This window comes from Schistocerca cancellata, chromosome 3 (assembly GCF_023864275.1).
Source record: "Schistocerca cancellata isolate TAMUIC-IGC-003103 chromosome 3, iqSchCanc2.1, whole genome shotgun sequence".
In the NCBI taxonomy this organism is placed as follows: Eukaryota; Metazoa; Arthropoda; class Insecta; order Orthoptera; family Acrididae; genus Schistocerca; species Schistocerca cancellata.
In genome coordinates, this window is record NC_064628.1 from 852,444,027 (window position 1) to 852,467,648 (window position 23,622).

Genomic DNA, 23,622 nt, shown 5'->3' on the forward strand with positions numbered 1-23,622 from the left:
AGAAGCTGTGCAATTATTGCAGCAGAGCAGGTAAATGACATGGCTGCTTTCACAGGTGGTCTGGCCCCTGATGGGGTAGGATATGTCTAGTTGGCATATTCAGTGGATTCTCCTTAGTGGGATAGTTTAATGCTGCGGATGGTGGGTATGTCTACCAGATCATGCTTGGTAGGCTCATTTGTCACCTGCTTTACTACTCCGAACAGTTTACCACCCATCTCCAATCTGTGAAATATTTCCACTATTGTGGCCTTATTCAGCTGAGATGAACTGACTGGACCAAACTCTTCCATCAGTGGTTGAACATTACTATTACTTGCTCATTTCATTTTGGTTTGATTACAAGTCCTTACCATACCGAAAAGGCAAGATAATCTTAGAATGCTAACTGTCAATTAAAATAATAAACAAGCATACTAAATAAATATATACTGATTAATAATTGTAGTGAAATCCCACTATAATTAATAACTGGAAAAAATTATTCTCACCTCACTTGATTGATTGTTACATGCTACACATACAGAAAAATTCACTATCTCTAAGCTAATTAATTACAAAAATGTCTATATTTACTATTAGGTTCACACTAGTTAGTACAGCTTGGCACAAGCAAAAACTTAGTAGTAGTAGTAAGTACAAAATACTGTCGACTTGCATATACTGTGACTGCACCACTGTGTTAATCTGCAATGGCTTCTCTACTTAATGACACATGTACATGAAAGATATAATAACACTTTACTTGTAATGCAATACAAAGTCCTTTAAAGAAGGTGCCACATTACAAATGAATATTCTCCTTACATACAACAGATTAGTTATTTACAATTATTTAAGAAAGCATCCAACTGGTTTGTGAATAGTTTAATCTTAGAAAGGATTGTTCTATTAATTGCTTTTGATTAATCAAACTGTAAGTTTTTATTATGAACAAAGAACAGGATGTAACTTCTGTGAAAAGTTGGAAATATTCACAACAAATTCCCAATACTGCAGGCTCTGTTTGCAAGGCCAAGAATCTACAAACAATTGCATCTCAAAAGAAATCTCCAAAAAAGGACAATCATTTACTTAAAAGGAAAATTGATAAGTAGATTGTAAGATTCTCACCAGACTCATATTTTTTTCCTGTTTTTCATACACAGACAAGGTTAGCACATCTTGTGATCGTGCAAAAACATTCTAAAGATTGGTGAATGTAATAGCCATCCTGTGTCTGTTCTAATCATAAACTCACAATAATGTCTTCAGGCAATGGCTCATCAAACCAAGTTTAAGATCCAGAAACATGTCCCAAAATCATATTGTGGTTATGTTTTATATAGAACATGAACATAGTGATATTAGAAATGAGTAGTATTTTCATGAATTGAAAACCCTCGAACATAGCATCACACAAAGTGAAACTTTTCCATCAAGTAACAAATTGAAGAATCACTGAGATGATAGGTACTTTAAGTATAATGAAACATCCTTTTTACAGAGTAATTAATTTACAAATACATTCACTTGTTTGATAGTTCAAAGAACTTAGAACTACTTGGAGTGAGAAATACAAGCAATTTTGAGTTCTTCCTAGGTGTTTTCTCCCTTAAACATTTAACTGTGGAACATGTAGTACAATTGTTTCTTAATGTTAAAAGAATAGTTGACAATGCACTGGAGAGATATTTAACTAGTATGATAGATCATTATGGGAGGGACCCTCCATGGTATATGATCATATAAAGAAACTTCTAAAGAAACAGAATATAACAGTAAAACAAAACATTGATAGGAAGGTACTGAATGAAATGTATATTGCTGTCAAGAATGTATTGTGTGGAGTCTTTCATGACTGCTGTAACAAAATCTCATTGAAAATTTTTCAGAAAACCCAAAGAAATTAGGTCATATGTAAAGGCCATCAGTGGTGCAAAAGGTAGTGTCCAGACATTAATGGATGATACAGGAACTGAAATTGAAGGTAGCAGTGCAAATGTGTAAATGCCAAACCTTTTTTTTTTCCCCATATTCCTTTGCAAAAGAAAATCCAGGAGTATTGTCCCAATTTAATTCTTGTGCTGTGCCACTACAGAAATGACTGATGTAGATATTAGCATCAGTGGCACTGAGAGGTAGCTGTAATCACTAAGACAACAAAACTTGATGATCACAGAGGGTTAGTCGTATGTAAAGCAAATGGTAAATTTTAGTTCCTTGGTGCTTCAGAATATGCCACAAATTTTCTTTTTTCCTCAATTAGATTCAATACCTCCCTATTAGGCATTTGATCTACCCAACTAATCTTCAGCATTATTCTGTAATACCACATTTCAAAAGCTTCTATTCCCTTCTTGTCTGATTTGTTCATCATACATGTTTCACTTCTGTACAATGCCCTCTTCAGTCATATACATTCGAAAAAGTCTTCTAAAATGTAAAATTTATATTCGGTGTTAACAAACTCTTTATCAGAAATGCTTTTCTCGCTATTGCCAGTCCATATTTTATATCCTCTCTACTTCAACCATCACCAGTTATTTTATTGCCCAAATAATAAAACTCATGAACTGCTTTTAGTGTCTCATTTCTAGCATGACCACCTCTGTAGCAGTAGGATGAGGGACAAGAGTTCCTAAAAAGAGGGACATTTCAGGATTTTGAGGGACACAATATGACATGAAATTAAATCCACAGTTAAGTTCTTTTCTTTCACTTATTCGTAGAAAAAATGGTTTCCACAAATACAACTTAATATTAGTTAACATAAAAATCAGTACTTAAATTACTGTAGGATTATAAATCAATAAACATATTTGACCTAGTTTATTTTTAGGAACATACATATTATATTATTTCTTACAAATTGAATACATGTTGTTTATGTTTAAAAGAATATTTCTTGTTGTTTCTTGCACATGCAAAAATTTGCTTTTCATTTAAAACTGTATTGAGAAAGTCTTTACACTCTACATTATAATTAATTTTCACTTTAATCTCTGCTTTGAGTGTGTCCATATGAAGCCTTTTTCTAATCCCAAAGTTGTGGTGAACTCTTTCAACAAATTCTTTACGAGCATAGCTTAAAAACTGGTAAAAATAATCCTAACACAAACTACCAACCAGCAAACCAAAAATATCACACATGTGCAGAGTCAATTTTCATTACCATAGTCACTGGAAAGGATGTTGCAAAAGCCCTCAGAGAGTTAAAAAAATTCATATTCAGCTGGAATTGATGGTATCCCAGCAGCTGTCATCAAAAATTGTGTACACACAATCACTGAACCATTAACAAACCTCTGTGATTTTTCTTTCCAGGCAGGTACTTTCCCTGAAGCTCTGTAACTTTCTAAAGCAATTCCTGTCTTCAGAAAAGGTGATAATAAAGATATGAATAACTACAGGCCTATCTCAAACTCATCCTGATTTTCTAAAGTTTTTGAAAAAATAATGTACACAAAACTGATAGCCATTGAAAAAAAATTACTAAGTTTAGCTCAACATGGGTTCAGAAGCAACAAATCTACTGAAACTGCAGTATATGAGTGCATAAATATGGTATTAGATCTGTTAAATAAAAAACAACACATAACATGCATATTTCTGGATCTGTCAAAGGCTTTTGACACTAGTGAGCACAAAATATTGCTGGAAAAAATAGAACACTATGGTATCAGACGAATTGCAAACAATTGGATTGCTTCATTCCTAACCAATCAGATGCAGAGAGACAGCATGAAATACACTAACAGACAAACCAACTCAATAACCAAAATACTACCTAGTAATAAAACTGTAAAGCAAGGTGTACCACAGGGCTCAGTATTGGGACCTTACTTTTCCTCCTGTACATTAATGACTTGAGCCAGAATGTAGATGCATACAAAACAATAATATTTGCTGATGACACAATTGTACTCCTCAAAGGGGAGAATACAGAGGGTGTGCAAAAAGTTGTGAACTTGGCCACTGAACAACTCAGCAACTTGGCTAAAATCAACAGATTAACTATCAACACCAAAAAGACAGCTTCCATGAACTCTCACACAACACAAAATGCAAATTCCTCTCAGCCACTTGTCACCATAAATAACCAGCCAATAGATACTGACACTGTTTTGAAATTTCTGGGTCTGTGGGTTCAAGACAACATGAAATGGAATACACAAACAGGAAAGATAAATGCCAGAATTAGTACTGGCTGTTATGCATTGAGTGTACTGAAATCATGTGCTAGCCTGAAAACATTAGCCATCATGTACTACACAAGCCCACCTAAAATATGGTGTGATATTCTGGGGAAATTCTCCAACTGCCCTTAGCAAATTCAAAATCCAGAAGAGAGCAGTGAGGATTATTACTGGGAGCAAACCCAGAGACTCCTGCAAACCCATCTTCAGAAAGTTGGAAATCCCTACACTGCCTTGCCTATACATTCTCAAGATTCTAAAATTTTTCAGAAACCACATAGTCCAACTGACTCCAGAGTTGTAAAAAAATAATGAAATACATAAACACAACACCAGGAAAAACTCAAATCTGCATGTTTTATGTACAAATGCTCAACTGTGTAAAAAGGGAGCTTTCCACATGGGCCTCCAACTGTTCAACAATCTTCCCACTAGTGTTAAGTCCAACGAAGGCAACATAAAATTTAGCAAAGCCATGGAGTCACATTTGTTGTGTCACTGTTTTTACTCTGTAAATGAATACCTAGAACAGTAATCTTGCTATTTATGTTAAACTGAAAACATTGAGCAATGGAGTGAAGTAAACTTAACAAATCTTTGCAATATAATACATTAGGATACTATATGTTAATGTATGTTAACAATGGTAACTGATATTTTCTGACATCTGTAACACACTGTGTACCATCAGATCACATGGAATAAATAAATAAATAAATAAAACCTTTGTCTCTGGCTGAGTTTCTTTCAACAAATGCATTTCTTGGTGGAATTGAGAATAAAATCTCTAACAACTTTGCAAGATTGCCATTATTTTCTTTATTACTGGAAGGACTTTTAGAATTGCTACCCATTTACTCATATGAGATTATTTTTATTATTTACTGTGATGCTAATTGTGTAATTTACTATTAAAAAAATCTTCATACAATTCACCAACATCTATTCTATTTTCTAAATGTAATCCCTGAAGCAATTTCACAACAGAGTTGAAATCAGCCTCCTTTTCCAGAGACATGACTCATTTTACAGGATGCATTATTTATTGACAAATCAAATCTAGAGATTTAATACTCCAATGCTGTTTTATACCACTGTATAAACCCTAACTCCATTGGTTGTATACTTTTTGCTGTCAGAAATTAAGACAAGTCATAGTTTTGAACCCAAAAAATCTATCTGATATTCGTTGTTCTAACTGATTTCTAAGGGATTCCATTATAGAAAACACTTCAACAACCAACAGATTATCTCTTTCTAAGGACTCCATAGTCACATGAAACAGTTTTAGACAATTATGAAAAAAACAACAAATAACAATGCGTTCTAAATACATCCTGGAAAAACTTGTATGGCTACCGGACAGTTCTCCCACTGTGTTACAAAATAACATCTTATGACTGAAAAGTATTGCTGTGGCCTATCAACAGCTGGATAAATGTCTTGCAGTTCCATATATTCAGTATCACAAATTTCAAAATACTGCTCCAAGCCCACTACTGTTTTTGAGTGGCAGGAGAAATAGTTATAAATTTTTGTAATAAAACCTTCTAAATCAAAAAGTTGAAGTTGATCAATTGCAAACTTAGATACACTATGAATTTTATGAGCTGAGCAACATACTGGGATTAAAAAATTATTTTCATTTCATAACACAGTAAATACATACTGAATATTTATTCCAAAAGTTGACATGTGCACTGTCAGCAGAATATGAAGAAATTTTAATGAGACTTAAATTGTGCAATGTTAATCTGCCTCTAATTGGATCAGAAATAGCATTTGCAGACTCATGATTGTTACTGTAAGAATCCTGTTCTACATTTTTTTTAACTGAAATACCTAGTGATGACTGGAAACATTTTAGTGTGTCCACAATTAGAGGCATCACTTGCTATTGACTAAAACATTTCTATCAACGAGGTCTTTAATATATGGAGTTATTGATAATGGTGCAAGCACATTGGTAACTATTGATTTTGCTTTTTTTCTTCCCAGAGAAATGTTCCTAGCAATTTCTGAATCTGAGTCACAATTGTAATAATGATAAGGTGCATTGTGTGGAACATTGCGATACACCTTGGTTAATTCAGAAGCTGTAACTTTATCCTGATGCAGACTGTTTTCAGAATTTGACCCAAAAATGAAGTTATTGTCTTGTTCTTGATTGAGAGGCTCACATTCTTCTCATGTTCTTGTCCATTCACATGTTTATTAATGTCATTAATGCCTCCATGACCAACACTAAATGTCTTATTAAATGTTATACATATGGGTTTGAACCAGTTACTTGCTCATGATACCAAGAATGGTGCATTCATTTCCCACTTCGAGTTGTATACTCATAAATACTTTTTAGTTCTGGAGATACTTCATGATTTAGTCCTCTTCGTTTTGCCATGATCTTCTTGTGAATCATATTCACCTCCTGAAACTTCCATTTTTACTTACAACTGCAGATTACAACAGATTAAATTAATATGTGTAACATTGCCTATAAATACAACAGCTGAACCAACAATCAAAAAGCTAAGATGAGTAACATCAGATAAGCAATTATCTGAAATCTTAATACATGTGCAGAAAAAATGAAAATGTGTCTAAAACACATTGTGTGAGATGAATCTGGACTTTTATAATGTACCAAAATGTAGGATTATCCCACAAAATTCAGGATGGTTGGTCAGCCTACTCATTTCCTAAGCTAATTATATCAGCATTGCTTAATTTAATTAGATTACACTCCACTATGGTTGTTTTAATGTTGTTGATTTTCATTAAATAACCTCTTTCCAAAACACTACCCATTCTGTTCAAATGCTCTTGTAAGTCCTTTGCCGTCTGTGAGGGGACTACAGTGTCATTGTAAAACTTCAAAGTTTTTATTTATTTTCCCAAAAATTTAATTCCTTTCCCAGATTTCTCCTTGTTTTCCTTTACTACTTGCTCAATATACCGACTGAATAACATTAGGGGTAGGCTACAACCATGTCTTATGCACTTCTTAACTGCTGTTTCCCTTTCATGTCCTTTGACTTGTGTAACTGCAGTTGTGAATTCTGTTCAAGTTGTAGATATTTTTTTGCCCATTGTATTTTGTCTGTGCTACTTTCAGAGTTTCAAAGAGTGTAGTCAAGTCAGTGTTGTCAATACCTTTCTTTAAATCTACAATTGCTATAAATGTAGATTTGCCTTTCTTCAACCTATCTTCTTCTGTGAATCATAGGATCATTAGTGCCTCATGTCTTGCCGTATTTCTCTAGAATCCAAACTTATCTTCACTGAGGTCAGCCTATAACCAATTTTTCTTTCTTTTGTAAATAATTCTTGGAAGTATTTTAAAACCATGACTTATTAACTGATAGGTCAATAATCTTTATAGCTGTCTGCACCTCCATTTGTGAAACTGGAATTATTACATCCCTATTGAAATGTGAAGGTGTTATGCCTGTCTTGTATAATTTGCTTATTGAGTTGAATGGTTTTATCATGGTGGCTTTCCTAAATATCTCAATAATTCTGAGGGAATGTTGTTCACAGCAGGGATGTTGTTTCTACTTAGATGTTTCGGTGCTCTATCAAATTCTTCTTGCAGTATCTTACCAATCATCTCATCTTCCTCTTCTTCTTCTTCTATAATATTTTCTTGAAGATAATTTCACTTGTATAGCCCTTCTATGTATTCTTTTCATCTCTTAGCCATCCCTTCTTTGCCTAGCATGGGGTTTACATCTGAGCTCTTAATATTCATGCATCTGCTTCTCTTTTCTCCAAGGGTCTCTATAATTTCAGTAGTCATGCATGCTTATTCAGTCTTCTTCTCTGCCCATTCCTCTTTCCGATTTTGCACTTTCTGTCAATCTCATTTTTTAGATATCTGAATTTCCTTTTGTGTGCTTCATTTACTGCATGTTTATATTTCTTCCTTTTGTTAGATAAATTTAATATTGTATGTGTTATCCAAGGATTACTCTCCCTTTGATTCTTCTTAATTGCCATAATCTTTCTGATCTTTGATGTAGAAATTGCACTAATCCTACCAATCATAATTATTTTAAAAATGTCAGACATTATAGTCAGTGAGCCTTGTCTTTTTGCCTTGTTGACCCTTTGCTGTGTTTCAGTCTTCTCCCCTGTTTCATTCAATTATTCAATTATTTTCTAGTGGTCCTTTTGGAATTATCAATAGGCTCTGGTTTTATCAATTTATCCAGGCTCTATCTCCTTAATTTCCTATGTTTCTGTAGTTTCTTTAGTTTTAATCAACAGTTCATTACCAAAAAATTGCGATCAGCTTCCAAATATGCCCCTAGACATGTTTTGCAGTTTAGAATCTGTTCTCAAAATCTCTGCCTCATCATTATGTAGTCAGTCTGAAATGTTCAAGGGTCTCTCTGTCTCTTCCACAAGTACAACATTATTTCATGCATTTTAAACCAAAATAGGCTAATGAGAGATATTGATCATACACAATGAAAGGCAACAGAAATGGTCACAGATTTGTTTGATCTAAGGAAGAGTGTCATGGAGATCCTGGAAAAACTGAACTGGCAGATTCTTCATGCTAGACACAAACTATCATGTAAAAGGCTACTTACAAAGTTTCTAGAACCAGATTTAAGTGAGAATCTGGGAACCTTCTACAACCTCCTATGTATCAATCCCTTAGGAACACAAAGACAAGACTAATTACAGTGCAAATAAAGGCCTACAACCAATCACTTCCTCTGCTTCGTATGTAAATGGAATGGGAAGGAGCCTTAGTAAGTGTTATAGTCCGAAGCATCCTGTGCCATACACATTTCAATTGGATGCAAGGTAGAGACATATCATAGATGTAGATGTTATATTTTACACACTCCAATAAAAATGTAGGATTTCATCTTTTATAGTACAGTAATGTCAATATGGAGGGCATATTAACACCACAACATTGTTGACTTCAACTGTTGATTCACAAATAGTGTCATATAGAGACACCTAAATGCAGTTCCCATGATTTGCATAGATAAGGGATACTCTTCAGTTATGCAGGTGGCACTGCCTCAGACTCTATTGGACCCTGTCCAACATAAGTAACATTAAATGTCTAACAGTACTCCACCAAAATATTCAGTGTGTAAAAAAACAAAGCACAACAGTTGGAAGTCGAATTACAAATCTTAGACAGCACTGTTATCTGTATTACAGAGCACTGGTGTAAAGAAAGTTAAATCTTATATATTAATTTACCCTCACATGTCCAAGCATGTTCTTATTGCAGAAAAACAATGAAAGGTGGAGGATCATGTATTTATGTTAAGAATGGCATTGAATTTAAAGTCAGAAATGATATTATCATGCTAAGTGTAGAGAAAGACTTTGAAGTGTCAGCAATAGAGATAGTTGCTATAAATATGCCCAAGAAACTAACAGTATTATGTATATATCTTTCTCCCAGTGGTAATTTAGAGGTATTCTTTTCAAAACTTATACAAAGCCTAGAACTAGTGTTGACTCTGAAACATAATATCCTTTTGTGTGGGGACTTTAACATGAATACAACTAAAACAGATGACACCAGTAACACATTTATGAATATCCTGCATAGTTTTGGTATATCACCACTAGTCAACTCTGCAACAAGAATAACCACACATTCATCATCTACCATTGACCATGTAGCTACAGATGTAGGCAGAGAAAACTGTGATGTACTTGTCAAAACCTGGGACTGTCTGATCATCTATGTCAGATTATAAGAGTAAAAGCTTGTATAAAAAAATAATCAAAACTGCATGTATATAAAAGATTTTACTCTCCATCAGCTTTGCAAGAGTTTTTCTTAAAGTTAGCATATGAAATTTGGGAAGGAGTATACATAAAAACTAAAGTGAATAGCAAGTTCTCCAATTTTATGTCTGAGTTTAAATTAAAATTTGATGAAACATTCCCCAAAGCATTAATTCCCATTGGAACACCCACCAACAATAAATGGATTACTAAAGGAAATAGAAAAAGTGTTCAAACTTGTAAATACCTAAACTCCATTAGAAAGGACAATAGTGATCCAGGTTTTTTGCACTACTACAATAACTACAAAAGGATCTACAGGAAGGTACTCAACACTGCAAAAAAATCAGCCAATGATAGGTTCACAAATTTATCCAATAATAAAAGTAAAGCTACATAGGCTGTAGTGAAACAAGAAACAGGAACTGTGAAACAGAGAGGTACAAACACACAAATCAGGAACAAGGAAAACTTAGAAAGTAACCCGAAAGAATTAGCAAATTATGTGAATACCTACTTTAGCAGCATTGCAACAAACTTACAGAATTTTTTCCAAAAGGTGCTAATTAACAGAAGCATATAGCAAACTCAATTGTATTGCTTCCAATTACTGAGGAGGAAGTATGCAATGTTGTAAGGCAATTAAATAACAAAAACTTGGCAGGTTTGTAAATGAAATCCCAGTGTGTGTGCTGAAAAAATGCATAAACGGTATCAAAGCTCCACTAACAGAAATCATAAATGAATTCTTCAAAACTGGTTGCTTCCCTGACTATCTGAAGCATGCCAAAATTTTACCAGTACACAAGGAAGGTGGTGTAGAAAACATTGAGAACTGCAGACCAATAGCCCTATTGTCATGCTTTTCCAAAGTGATAGAAACAATAATGAAAAACAGGCTTTTGAGCTATCTAAGTAAATTCAACCTCCTCTGCAATGACCAGCATGGTTTCAGGCCTGGTAGAGGTACAGAATCTGCAATAGCACAATTTTACAAAAACAGTTTTAGAAGCACTAGATGAGAACAGCTATGTAACTTACCTTTTCCTAGACCTGTCTAAGGCATTTGATACAGTTGACCACCAAAAGCTGTCACATAAATTAGAGGCACTAGGAGTAAGGGGAGTGGTTCTCAAATGGTTTCGTTCATATCTAGAAAACAGAGTACAGTCAGTAGAGATCACACATGTCTCCAGTGCATCAAAGTAAATTGAGAAACATATATCTGATCCACAATATATCAATATTGGGGTTCCTCAAGGAAATGTGCTAGGCCCTGTGCTATTTCTGGTGTATATAAATAATTTCCCGCAACATATCAGCCACAGAGAGAAGATTTTGTTTGCGGATGATAGCAACATAGTAATCACCAGTAAGACACCAGCACAAATGTTGGGAAATTCTACTGAAGTGCTGAGGGATGGCCTCAGGAAATCAAAGAAACTCTCAATGTAAAGGAAACAAATACAATATGCTTTAGAATGAACAGAAAACAGAGTCCCTTAAATTTAAAACTAGATCACATCTCCGTAGATGATGTACCCACAACAAAATTCTTAGGGTTGCACATTGACAGCCAAATGAAGTGGAATGAACATGCTATGAAACTCTCGGAAAAGATATCCACAACATGTTATGCACTTAGAGCCCTTGTATCCGCATACAGTAGCGAATGTTTGAGAACTGTATACTTTAGTCATGTTCATTCCATAATCAGTTATGGTATTATATTCTGGTGAAACAGTGCTCAGAATTTACAAACAGTATTTAAAATGCAAACGAGAGCAGTAAGAATTATAACAAATCAATCAATCAATCAATCAATCAAGCGGGCCCACCGCAGATAACTTTTCAAAATGTTAGAAATTCTAACTGTTCCTTGTGAATTTATATTCCAAACCATAGTGTACATCAAGAAAAATATAGAAAATTATAGCACAAATAGCAGTTTTCATAACTGTAGTATAACAACAAGTCACTGTCTTCACCTAGACAGGAAGAATATCTTCTTGTATGAAGGTGTAAAACTGTATAATAAACTGCCACAGAAAATAAAAGAAGCAGATAACATGTACTGCTTTCGGAAAAATCTTAAATTGTTTGTGCAGGAAAACTGCTTTCACACTATAAGTGAATTCCTTAGTACAAATGATAGTAAATAGCTTTTGTTTCACAATATTTTGATATGGAGCAAAAATGATTGTAAATAACTTATATGTCACAATGTTTAACTACATGTAACAACAAACTGTATAAATATATGAATGTACACAACTGAAAACATCCAGACATTTTAAAATGTTCACGAATGGCTAAATAAATAAATCTCTCTCCACGTTTGTTCCCAACTTCACCCTCCGCTTTGCACCACATCATTTTCAGTAGTTATCAATGTCTGTAGTTATATTTAAATTTATAGTCTATTGAGCTACATCCACATTATTTTCTTGATGGATCCTTATATTCTGCCTCCCATGTGCCCCTTCCCACATCCCCTCAATATGCTAAAAGAAACTAACCTACCTCCACCTAGGTGAGCTGTCTCTGGCACTGAATTCCTATCTTTTACCCTGCAGTTCCTTATTATCCTTAGCTGTTTCTCCTCCTGACACACTTTGATTCTTTCGCATTTGACTCACTCTCTCCGTATCAGAAACCACTCATGCTAGTTGAATTACAATACCAAAAGAACAAAGTGCTCTTTTTCTCTCTCTCTCTCTCTCTCTCTCTCTCTCTCTTTCTCTCTCTCTCTCTCTCTCTCTCTCTCTCTCTCTCTCTCTCTCTCTCTCTCTCTCTCTGTGTGTGTGTGTGTGTGTGTGTGTGTGTGTGTGTGTGTGTGTGTGTGTGTGTGAAGGTGGAGGGGGCACATGTCACATGTACGTGTGTGATTCCTGTTGCAAATTTGAAAGCTCATATGCAATGTTCAGATTCTCGTTACATGTCTATTCACAGTGCAGCATATCACCCTACAGAGTCTGGTTATCATCAGTCATTCGAGAGTGTAAATTCCAAAAGGAATTTTCCAAAATGACATTAATCCATCATTTTCAGACTGTTGTATTAATTTTCATTTTATCATGTTTCTTAATAAGATTATGGAAAAAGATAACCTAGATAAAGCCGACTCCATAAATATGAGATGCACAAATGTATTATTGAAGCAATTACACAAAATACTAATCTGTATTTGATGATCAAATAAGTTTCAAATTTGACTTTCAGGTTTGCTGATGACATAGAAATGATGACAGGCAAGAGGCCAGGCCTGTACTGGCTTATCTGCTGGAAATACCTGTCACCACTAGCTATGCTGTCAATACTTGTAGCTAGCTTTGTGGAAATAGCAGTAGATGGCAGTGGCTACCCAGCATGGGTTGCCAGCAAAGGAATAACGGAGCGTCATGAGTGGCCTGTGTGGGCACTTGTGCTTATTGCATTTCTGATACTCATCTCTGTTCTGTGGATTCCAGCTGTAGCCATATGCAGGTAAACTATTTTAAGTAGTAGTGTGAAGTAATTTACAGTAAAACATGAGATACTGTTGTAGGACATTCTAAAAAAATTGAACAGAATAAGAAGATTGTTGCGCATGTGTGCATTTGTAATAAGCTTGCTATTGGTGGAGAGGCTTCTGCACCGCAATGATACAGATAGCCATACTGTAGGTACAACCACAGCAGAGGGGTATCTGTTGAGAGGCCAGACAAATGTGTGGTTCCTGAAGAGGGGCAGCAGCCTTTTCAGTAGTTGCAGGGGCAACAACCTGGACTGATTGACTGATCTGTCCTTGTAATATTACGCAAAACATCTTTGCCATGCTGGTACTGTGAATGACTGAAAGCAAGGGGAAACTACAGCTGTAATTTTTCCCGAGGGCATGCAGCTTTATGGTTAAATGATGATGGCATCCTCTTGGGTAAAATATTGTGGAGGTAAAATAGTCCCCCATTTGGATCTCCAGGTGGGGACTACGTCGTTATCAGGAGAAAGAAAACTGGCATTGTACATATTGGAGTGTGGAATGTCAGATCCCTTAATCGGGCAGGTACATTAGAAAATTTTAAAAGGGAAATAGATAGGTTAAAGTTAGATGTAGTGGGAATTAGTGAAGTTTGGCAGGAGGAATAAGACTTCCAGTCAAGTGCATACTGTGTTATAAGTACAAAATGAAATATGGGTACTGCAGGAGTAGGTTTAATAATGAATAAAAAAAATAGGAGCAGGGGTAAGATACTACAAACAGCATAGTGAGCACACTATTATAGCAAAGATAGACACCCATGCCTACCACAGTAGTACAAGTTTATATGCCAATTAGCTCTGCAGATGATGAAGAGATTGATGAATGTATGATGAGATAAAAGTATTCAGATAGTGAAGGGAGACGAAAATTTAATAGTCATGGGTGACGGATTTCAAGAGTAGGAAAAGGAAGAGAAGGAAAAGTAGTAGGTGAATATGGAATGGGGGTAAGGAATGAAAGAGGAAGCCATCTGGTAGAATTTTGCACAGAGCATAACTTAATCATAGATAACACTTAGTTCAAGAATCATAAAAGAAGGTTGTATACATGGAAGAGGCCTGGAGACAATGGAAGGTTTCAGATAGATTATATAATGGTAAGACAGAGATTTAGGAACCACATTTTAAATTGTAAGACATTTCCATGGGCAGGTGTGAACTCCGACCACAATCTATTGGTTATGTAGATTAAAACTGAAGAAACTGCAAAAAGGTGGGAATTTAAGGAGATGGGACCTGCATAAACTGAAAGAACCAGAGGTTGTAGGGCCTAAGGTTCTGAGGATTCCTTGAAGCTCCACCTGGACATCAGGAATGGGATTACCATGGCAAACTTTGTAAGTAGTGTTGTCTGAAAGCTGACGCAGTCCCTCAGCCACATACTCCCGACGATCAAGTACCACAGTCGTGGAACCCTTGTCCGCCAGAAGATTGACGATGGATTGGTCAGCCTTCAGATCACGAATAGCCTGGGCTTCAGCAGTGGTGATGTTGGGAGTAGGATTAAGGTTTTTTAAGAAGGATTGAGAGGCAAGGCTGGAAGTCAGAAATTCCTGGAAGGTTAGGAGAGGGTGATTTTGAGAAAGAGGAGGTGGGTCCCGCTGTGACGGAGGACGGAACTGTTCCAGGCAGGGTTCAATTTGGATAGTATCTTGGGGAGTTGGATCATTAGGAGTAGGATTAGGATCATTTTTCTTCGTGGCAAAGTGATATTTCCAGCAGAGAGTATGGGTGTAGGACAGTAAATCTTTGACAAGGGCTGTTTGGTTAAATCTGGGAGTGGGGCTGAAGGTGAGGCCTTTGGATAGGACAGAGGTTTCGGATTGGGAGAGAGGTTTGGAGGAGAGGTTAACTACTGAATTGGGGTGTTGTGGTTCCAGATTGTGTTGATTGGAATTTTGAGGTTTTGGAGGGATTGGAGCTGGAAGTGGGAGATTGAGTAGATGGGAGAGACTGGGTTTGTGTGCAATGAGAGGAGGTTGAGGTTTGCTGGAAAGGTTGTGAAGGGTGAGTGAGTTGCCTTTCCGGAGGTGGGAAACCAGGAGATTGGATAGTTTTTTAAGGTGGAGGGTGGCATGCTGTTCTAATTTGCGGTTGGCCTGTAGGAGGATGCTCTGAACAACCGGTGTGGATGTGGGAGAGGAAAGATTGAGGACTTTTATTAGGGACAGGAGTTGATGGGTGTGTTGATTGGCTGAGTGGATGTGTAGGTGAAGGATTAGGTGGGTGAGGGCAATGGATTGTTCGGTTTGGAACTGGTATAGGGACTGATGGAAAGAAGGGTTGCAGCCAGAGATGGGAACTTTAAGTGTGAGGCCTTTGGGGGTGATGCCAAATGTCAGACAAGCCTGAGAAAATAAAATATGGGAGTGTAATCTGGCTAGGGCGAAGGCATGTTTGCGGAGGGAATGTAAATAAAACTTGATGGGGTCGTTGTGGAGGTGTTGTGAGGGTGACATGGTACTAGAAGGTGGAAAGTGGAACACGAGGCTGAAATGAAAATGAAAATAAATATAAAAATATATGGGGAGAGATAAAGGTAAAACTAGAAAGCAAATGGGGATCTGGTGTGAAAAAAGGCGAAAAAGGGTTGGTTAGAGCTGGGCTATGTTGATCCTGTGGTGAACTTGTGTAGGTAGATAATGATGTGCATAAAGGTTAGGTGGTTGTGTTGCCGCCAAAACACGTTAAAGGGTGGAGAAATACGGGAAAATTTCGAAAAAACTATGTGAGGATGTATTAAAAGGGTGGTTTGGTGGTGGCAGATTATGGAAATGAAGAAAACAATTGTCTGATGAAGAAATAATGACGTTAAAACCTGTGGGAAGCGGCTAAAAATGATCGATGATGTGAGAAAAACGGAAATGGAAACAAAGCAAAAGATATTAAAACTAGCCGAAAAGGTTGTTTAATAGCTGAAAGGAACTGTTTGTGAACTGGAAACGGTGGATTTTATAGCAGCGGTAGTGTTGAAAGCGGAAAGAAAAAAAAAAAAAAATTTTGGTTATGGTTTGGAAGTGGGTTACGTATTATTACGTATTATTGAGTATATATCGGCGGGATAAAATTGTATACTGGATTACGGTAAAAAAGGAGAAGGTGAATAGAAAGTAAAACTGCTGGCAAAAACAGAAGGAGGAAATAAGATGACAGAAAAGACTACGAAATGTAACAGTGACAATAACAACTGTCTTTGACAGTCAACTATAAACTAAATACTCAAAACAGCTGAAAATGTAGACATACATCAGGAATCAGGAACATGTGAGCCAATAAGATTAAAAAACAATTGGAAATAAAGTGTAAGAGAAATTAAAAAATTCCAGTTACTTTTTGATCGCACCTTGTATCATCTTGTTCCTTTTTCTGATCAGTATTTTGCACACAGTGGTGTCTCAACTATTGTTTAGTGTGTTGGCAGGAAGCAATTCCATTCATTGTTTGAGCAAACAAACCTATTCACAGTTGTTTGGGGGATGAAAAAAATATAATCACTGATCTCATTGAATGTAAATAATTCGTCATTCAGCAAAACTGTTGAGCAAATATGTTTCCTGATAGTGTGGGAAGGTGTTAGGTGGTACTATGTGGTTCTTCAAAGAGAAACAATTCATTAACACTAAATGTCATAAATATGGGCTCAGTTTTATAGGTCCTGCTTCTCGGAAATAATTTCATTCATTTAATATTGAAAAAGCCATCTCACAGGTGAGAGGACATTAATTCTAAATTTCTCTGAGACCACCTACAAACTGTAGTTCAGATTTTCTGTAGACTGGAATAACAGTTGGCCGTTCATAAACCTCTTACTGCTATTACTGTTCCTATTATTATTATTATTTTTATTATTGCTAATATTACTGTTTTAGAAACACTGCATCACACCTTAATGGAAAAAGAAATCATAATTTCATTGCAAAAGAAGAAGGCAGTTACTGTGTTTCATTTTATACTCCAAAGTTTTACATGCAATATCCAAATTTGGCTTTCTGTTCCACAGTCTGAGAAATGAATTATTTCATGTCATCCATAAAGTTAATTTTCCCAGCTGTAACCTTTTTCATGATGAACTTGTTCTTGATGGACATGAAGGAGACATAGTGGATGTGTCTTGACTGTGTCATTGTTGATCTTAAGCAAGATTAAAATAACTGCAAGATGCTAAATGACTTCTCAGATGATGGTGATGATACTGGGACTTTCATAATCAGAATGATTAAGCAAATAACTTCCTGAAACAGTTATTTAAGCCTACTACATTCAGCAAAAAGTTGTCTACCATTATAGGGCACATTACATGGTTGTACACCAGTTGTAATGCATTGCAGCAGTTTGAGCTGTGCATGAAGCCTTTAGAGGTGTGTACTCCAAGCAACCCTAAAGGCCATATGGTCTATTTTGAAGGATGTAACAAGTATCTCTACATTATGGGATAGTCACTTTATATCTTTTTGTATGAATCTTCAATCAGTCTCATCCAGAAACAGATCAAAAACTTTTTCTAGGCCATAAGTTATTGAGGTCTTTCCAATTTGGGTTCTTATAATAATATCTAATAGCATATAAAATGGTTCATCATTCCTAAGATACATAAGAGATCCTTTTATAATATCCATAGAATGTTTCATTCTGTCTGTATTAAAATTTGGATTCTGTAGGTATCCAACCACACCTTCACACAGTTCAAAGATTTCAGTTACAACTGTCATATAAAACAAATTTTCTCAAACTTTTCAATCCACTTTGTGCAGTCCCATACAAATTACTGTCTTTAGTCTCTGATTGAGCACTGTAAATTCAATACTTTGTTCAGCGTGTTTTGAACCCAGTCATAATTTTCCTTGAAATGTTTCAAAGCGTCATTACATGGAAAATGGAGTATGGGTGATATGTCACTCTCCTCCTTTCAAATCCACCTACATGCTAATATGTGCCCTTTAAAATCAGTGAAGGATACTGGTGTATGCTTTCACATTTCTGTTTTGGTGATTGCTCTTCAGTGAATGAATTAATTGAGCCCTTACCTTTTGATCACACAAGAAAAAGCAATTGTGGGCCTAAATAGACAACATTTCCCTGGAGTCTTCATTACACATTTCTGGTAATTTTTTACATGGTCTCCAAGTTCCTTTTCATTGAGGCAAATGCTTCTGGGAGCTGAAATTTTGCAAAATTAACATAAATGACCTCAGCATCTACCCTAAACCTGAGGCTGCAAATAATATTTTCCATGTCATCATAAATATGAGGTACAGTCAAATGGTAACCAAAGACCTACCTCAACAGGATTGGTTACATTCAAAAGTAATCACCACAAATGTTATGTCATATATCACATTGGGAGATGAGACAGTGAATTCATGTTTCAAAGAACACAGTCAGCAATTGACTGATCCACAACCACATCCACTCTTGCACTTCCCTGTCTGACTGCAACCAATATCCATGCAAGTCTTTCTTCATGTCGCCAAAGATGTAGATAATATGTGGTGAATACCGGGTGTACAGAGGATGTTGCAGTGTTTCCCAACCAAATCGCTGAAGTGTAGCCTGCATCTGACTGACAGATATTATTATGCTACAGGGCATTTTGACTTTATGGCACATTGAAAGGAAATTGCTGAAGCATGGCCTTCATCTGATTGGCAGTGTGGGAGCAGGTGTTGTCATGCTACAGGGTGTTTTGACTTTATGGCACATTGCAGTTTCTGCAGAATGTCTTCATAGCACTGCACATTGATTGTGCTTCTATGCTCAAGGAATTTAAATGAACAGAGCGCCTGTACAGTCAAATGAGGTCATCATGACCTTGGTGTCAATACTTCAAGCCCAGAGGCAAACAGCAAATCCAACAGTGGAAACATCCCACAAGAAATCCAAAGCTGTTCACACAAGTTCTGGTAAGGTCATGATGACCACCTTCTTTGACCACAGGGGCCCTCTGGTCATCAACTTCCTTAAGTGTTGAACCACAAACAATGCACAGTGCTATGAAGACACTTGCTGAAATTCTGATACATCATAAAGTCAAAACATCCAGGAGTGCTGTCAGACAGAATTGTCCTGTAGCATGATAACATCTGCCCCCACACTCCCAATAAGAGACAGACTAATTTCAGCAGTTTGGTAGGGAAACATTATAACATCCTCCACACAGCCTGAATCGTTCACTGTGTGATCTTCACATATTTTGCAACCTGAAGAAAGACACAAGGGTACATAGGTTTCAGACAGATGAGGAAGTGTAGGAGTTGGTGTGGTGTGGATCTGCTAGCAGGTGACCATGTTTTACAAAAAAAGGAATTGATCATCTCATCTCCCAGTGGGATCTGAATACATGTGTTGTTTAGATTTAAATGAAACAATTCTACAGTCCCATTGTGATGGGTGTTTGGTTTCCGTTTGACTGCCCCATATGTACAGGGTGCAGCACATAAAATCAACCCATAAAGTCAACACATGAACATAAAATAAAATGTAATGTATTGAATATGATTACTCTCCTTTGTAGTAGATTTTAAAAATGCCCTGTACTCACTTCAGCACACCTGTGAGTACACTTGAGGAGATTCGTTTATATCCTTGTCAGTTCTTGTGTTGTGATGCTATAGATGACATCCTGGACCCTTGTCTTGAGTTCTTCAGTTGTGTGTTGATTTGTTTCATATACTCTTCCCTTTAACAGTCCTCACAAGTAAAAATCACAAGTGGACAAGTCTGGTGACCAAGGAGGCCACAAGTCTTTGGTGATTGTCCTCTCTGGTGTAAACGTCTCATGCACACAGGACAATGGTGTAGCTGATGTGTGGCATGTTGCACCATCCTGCTGAAAGTAACATAACTAATGCTCCTCTTCTGTCAAGTTTGAATAAAACACCTCCAGGATTCCTGAATACATGTCACTGTTCACTGTCGTCTCAAAGAATATGGACCCCATAATGTGTATGGCATAAATGACAGGCAAAACACCAATCTTCTTGTCATGCAAGGGTACCTGGTGGATTGCTTGTGGATTTTCTATTGACCAATACTGGTTGTTTTGGGAATTTATGTACCCAGACAGGTGGAACCATGCCTCATGACTCATGATGAGCTTTAGTGGCTCCAAGACACCACTGGCAACATTTCTCAACAGCCATGAACAGAAATGCACCCTCTTTTGCTGGTCAGGCTCCTTCATTTCTTGTACAACACTTATCTGATATAGTTTTAGCTTCAGTTCCCTTAAAACACATCTGCAACTTCTCTCACTCACATGAACCTGTTGACTCGATCTCCTGGTTGACTTATGAGGACTTCTTGTCATTATGTGTTCGGCCTGGCTCTTTAATTTATGTGTGCAGACAGGTGTTGGTCTATTCCTGGGAGCATTTTGAACTGATTCTGTATGCCATCATTTTTCAATCAATTCTTGTATTGTGCTCTTTGCTGGCACAGAACATCTTCAAAATTTCTCCTGAAACAAATTCTTTGTTCTCACAAAAGCTCCAGTGCAAATGAACACTTCAACAATGGCAGCATGCTTGGGTAACAAATATGGAATTATCACACACTCACACTCACCTGGCTTCACACATTGAGGCCTTTTTCTCAACTGGTTTTGGCAGGTTTCACTGCCACAGTGTTGGTACAGCAGAGGAAATGGTTAGTTTGTGCATGACTGTTTGGACAGTGTTTCTTGTTTTCAATTATTATTGATGGCATACATGCACTGGAATATTATCATTGCATATGATGGGCCAGTTCTACGTGTCACATCCTGTATGATGTGAACTTCGTATCTCATCACATATTCTGTTAGGCTTTCAAAATTATTTTTGTGCCTCACTGATGCTGTATCAGTGGTTGTATAGTGCTTCCTACTTGTCAACATGATTAAGGATAAGTTATTGAAGGTATCTTGCACAGAAGATAAGTACTAAAGGACAGTATATACCTTATGTATGCCCCTGATGTGGCCCTCTGCCCAAGGGAAGGTGTGATGTGTAATGTGTACTGTATTCTGCAGTATTTTTATGAAGCATGTAAAATTTTACACTATGAAATCCCTAGTAAGTGGAACAATTATTAACTGATTGTGATGTGATTACCTCTCAAGATTTGGCATGCCTAAGCACATCCTAAGTGGCAATGAATCCCAGTTTACTAGAGTTAAGTGTAAGAATTTCTTACAAGATTAGAGTATCATACAAATTCTAATTCTAATTTTGTGATATAATCCCAAAGCCAAACCTGCAGAAAGAGATTTTAGGGAGCTAAATCAGAAAAAAGGTGGGAATTTAAGAAGATGGGACCTGGATAAACTGAAAGAACCAGAGGTTGTACAGAGTTTCAGGAAGAGCATAAGGGAACAATTGACAGGAATGGGGGAAAGAAATACAGTAGAAGAAGAATGGGTAGCTTTGAGGAATGAAATAGTGAAGGCAGCAGAGGGTCAAGTGGGTAAAAAGACGAGGGCTAGTAGAAATCCTTGGGTAACAGAAGAGATACTGAATTTAATTGATGAAAGGAAAAAATGTAAAAACGCAGTAAGTGAAGTGGGCAAAAAGGAATACAAACGTCTCAGAAATGAGATCGACAGGAAGTGGAAAATGACTAAGCAGGGATGGCTAGAGGACAAATGTAAGTCTGTAGAGGCATATCTCACTAGGGGTAAGATAGATATTGCCTACAGGAAAGTTAAAGAGACCGTTGGAGAAAGGAGAACCACTTGTATGAATATCAAGAGCTTTAATGGAAACCCAGTTCTAAGCAAAGAAGGGAAAGCAGAAAGGTGGAAGGAGTATATAGAGGGTATGTACAAGGGCGATGTACTTGTGGACAATATTATGGAAATGGAAGAGGATGTAGATGAAGATGAAATGGGAGATACTATACTGTGTGAAGAGTTTGACAGAGCACTGAAAGACCTAAGCTGAAACAAGATGCCAGGAGTAGACAACATTCCATTACAACTACTGACAGCCTTGGGAGAGCCAGTCCTGACAAAACTCTACCATCTGGTGAGCAAGATGTATGAGACAGGCAAAATTCCCTCAGACTTCAAGAAGAATATAATAATTCCAATCCCAAAGAAAGCAGGTGTTGACAGATGTGAAAATTACCAAACTATCAGTTTAATAAGTCACAGCTGCAAAATACTAACGCAAATTCTTTACAGATGAATGGAAAAACTGGTAGAAGCCGACCTCGGGAAAGATCAGTTTGGATTCCGTAGAAATGTTGGAACACGTGAGGCAATACTGACCCTATGAATTATCTTAGAAGAAAGATTAAGGAAAGGCAAACCTATGTTTCTAGCATTTGTAGACTTAGAGAAAGCTTTTGACAATGTTGACTGGAATATTCTCTTTCAAATTCTGTAGGTGGCAGGGGTAAAATACAGGGAGTGAAAGGCTATTTACAATTTGTACAGAAATCAGATGGCAGTTATAAGAGTCGAGGGACATGAAAGGGAAGCAGTGGTTGGGAAGGGAGTGAGACAGGGTTCTAGCCTCTCCCCGATGTTATTCAATTTGTATATTGAGCAAGCAGTAAAGGAAACAAAAGAAAAGTTCGGAGTAGGTCTTAAAATCCATGGAAAAGAAATAAAAATTTTGAGGTTCGCCAATGACATTGTAATTCTGTCAGAGACAGCAAAGGACTTGGAAGAGCAGTCGAACGGAATGGACAGTGTCTTGAAAGGAGGGTATAAGATGAACATCAACAAAAGCTAAACGAGGATAATAGAATGTAGTCAAATTAAGTCGGGTGATGCTGAGGGAATTAGATTAGGAAATGAGACACTTAAAGTAGTAAATGAGTTTTGCTATTTGGGGAGCAAAATAACTGATTATGGTCAAAATAGAGAGGGTATAAAATGTAGACTGGCAATGGCAAGGAAAGCGTTTCTGAAGAAGAGAAATTTGTTAACATCGAGTATTGATGTAAGTGTCAGGTAGTCATTTCTGAAAGTATTTGTATGGAGTGTAGCCATGTATGGAAGTGAAACATGGACGATAAATAGTTTAGACAAAAAGAGAATAGAAGCTTTCGAAATGTGGTGCTACAGAAGAATGTTGAAGATTAGATGGGTAAATCACATAACTAATGATGAGGTATTGAATAGAACTGGGGAGAAGAGGAGTTTGTGGCACAACTTGACTAGAAG

General features: G+C 36.7%; 1 protein-coding gene across 1 annotated transcript in view; it reads left to right on the forward strand.

The window, feature by feature from the left end:
• Window positions 1–23,622, forward strand: part of LOC126176606 (sodium-dependent neutral amino acid transporter B(0)AT3) — a 168,746-nt gene that overhangs the window by 125,078 nt on the left and 20,046 nt on the right. Inside the window, exon 11 of the mRNA XM_049923765.1 lies at window positions 13,173–13,436. Within this exon, the coding sequence (XP_049779722.1) occupies window positions 13,173–13,436 (264 nt within the window). The remainder of the gene's footprint in view (window positions 1–13,172; window positions 13,437–23,622) is intronic.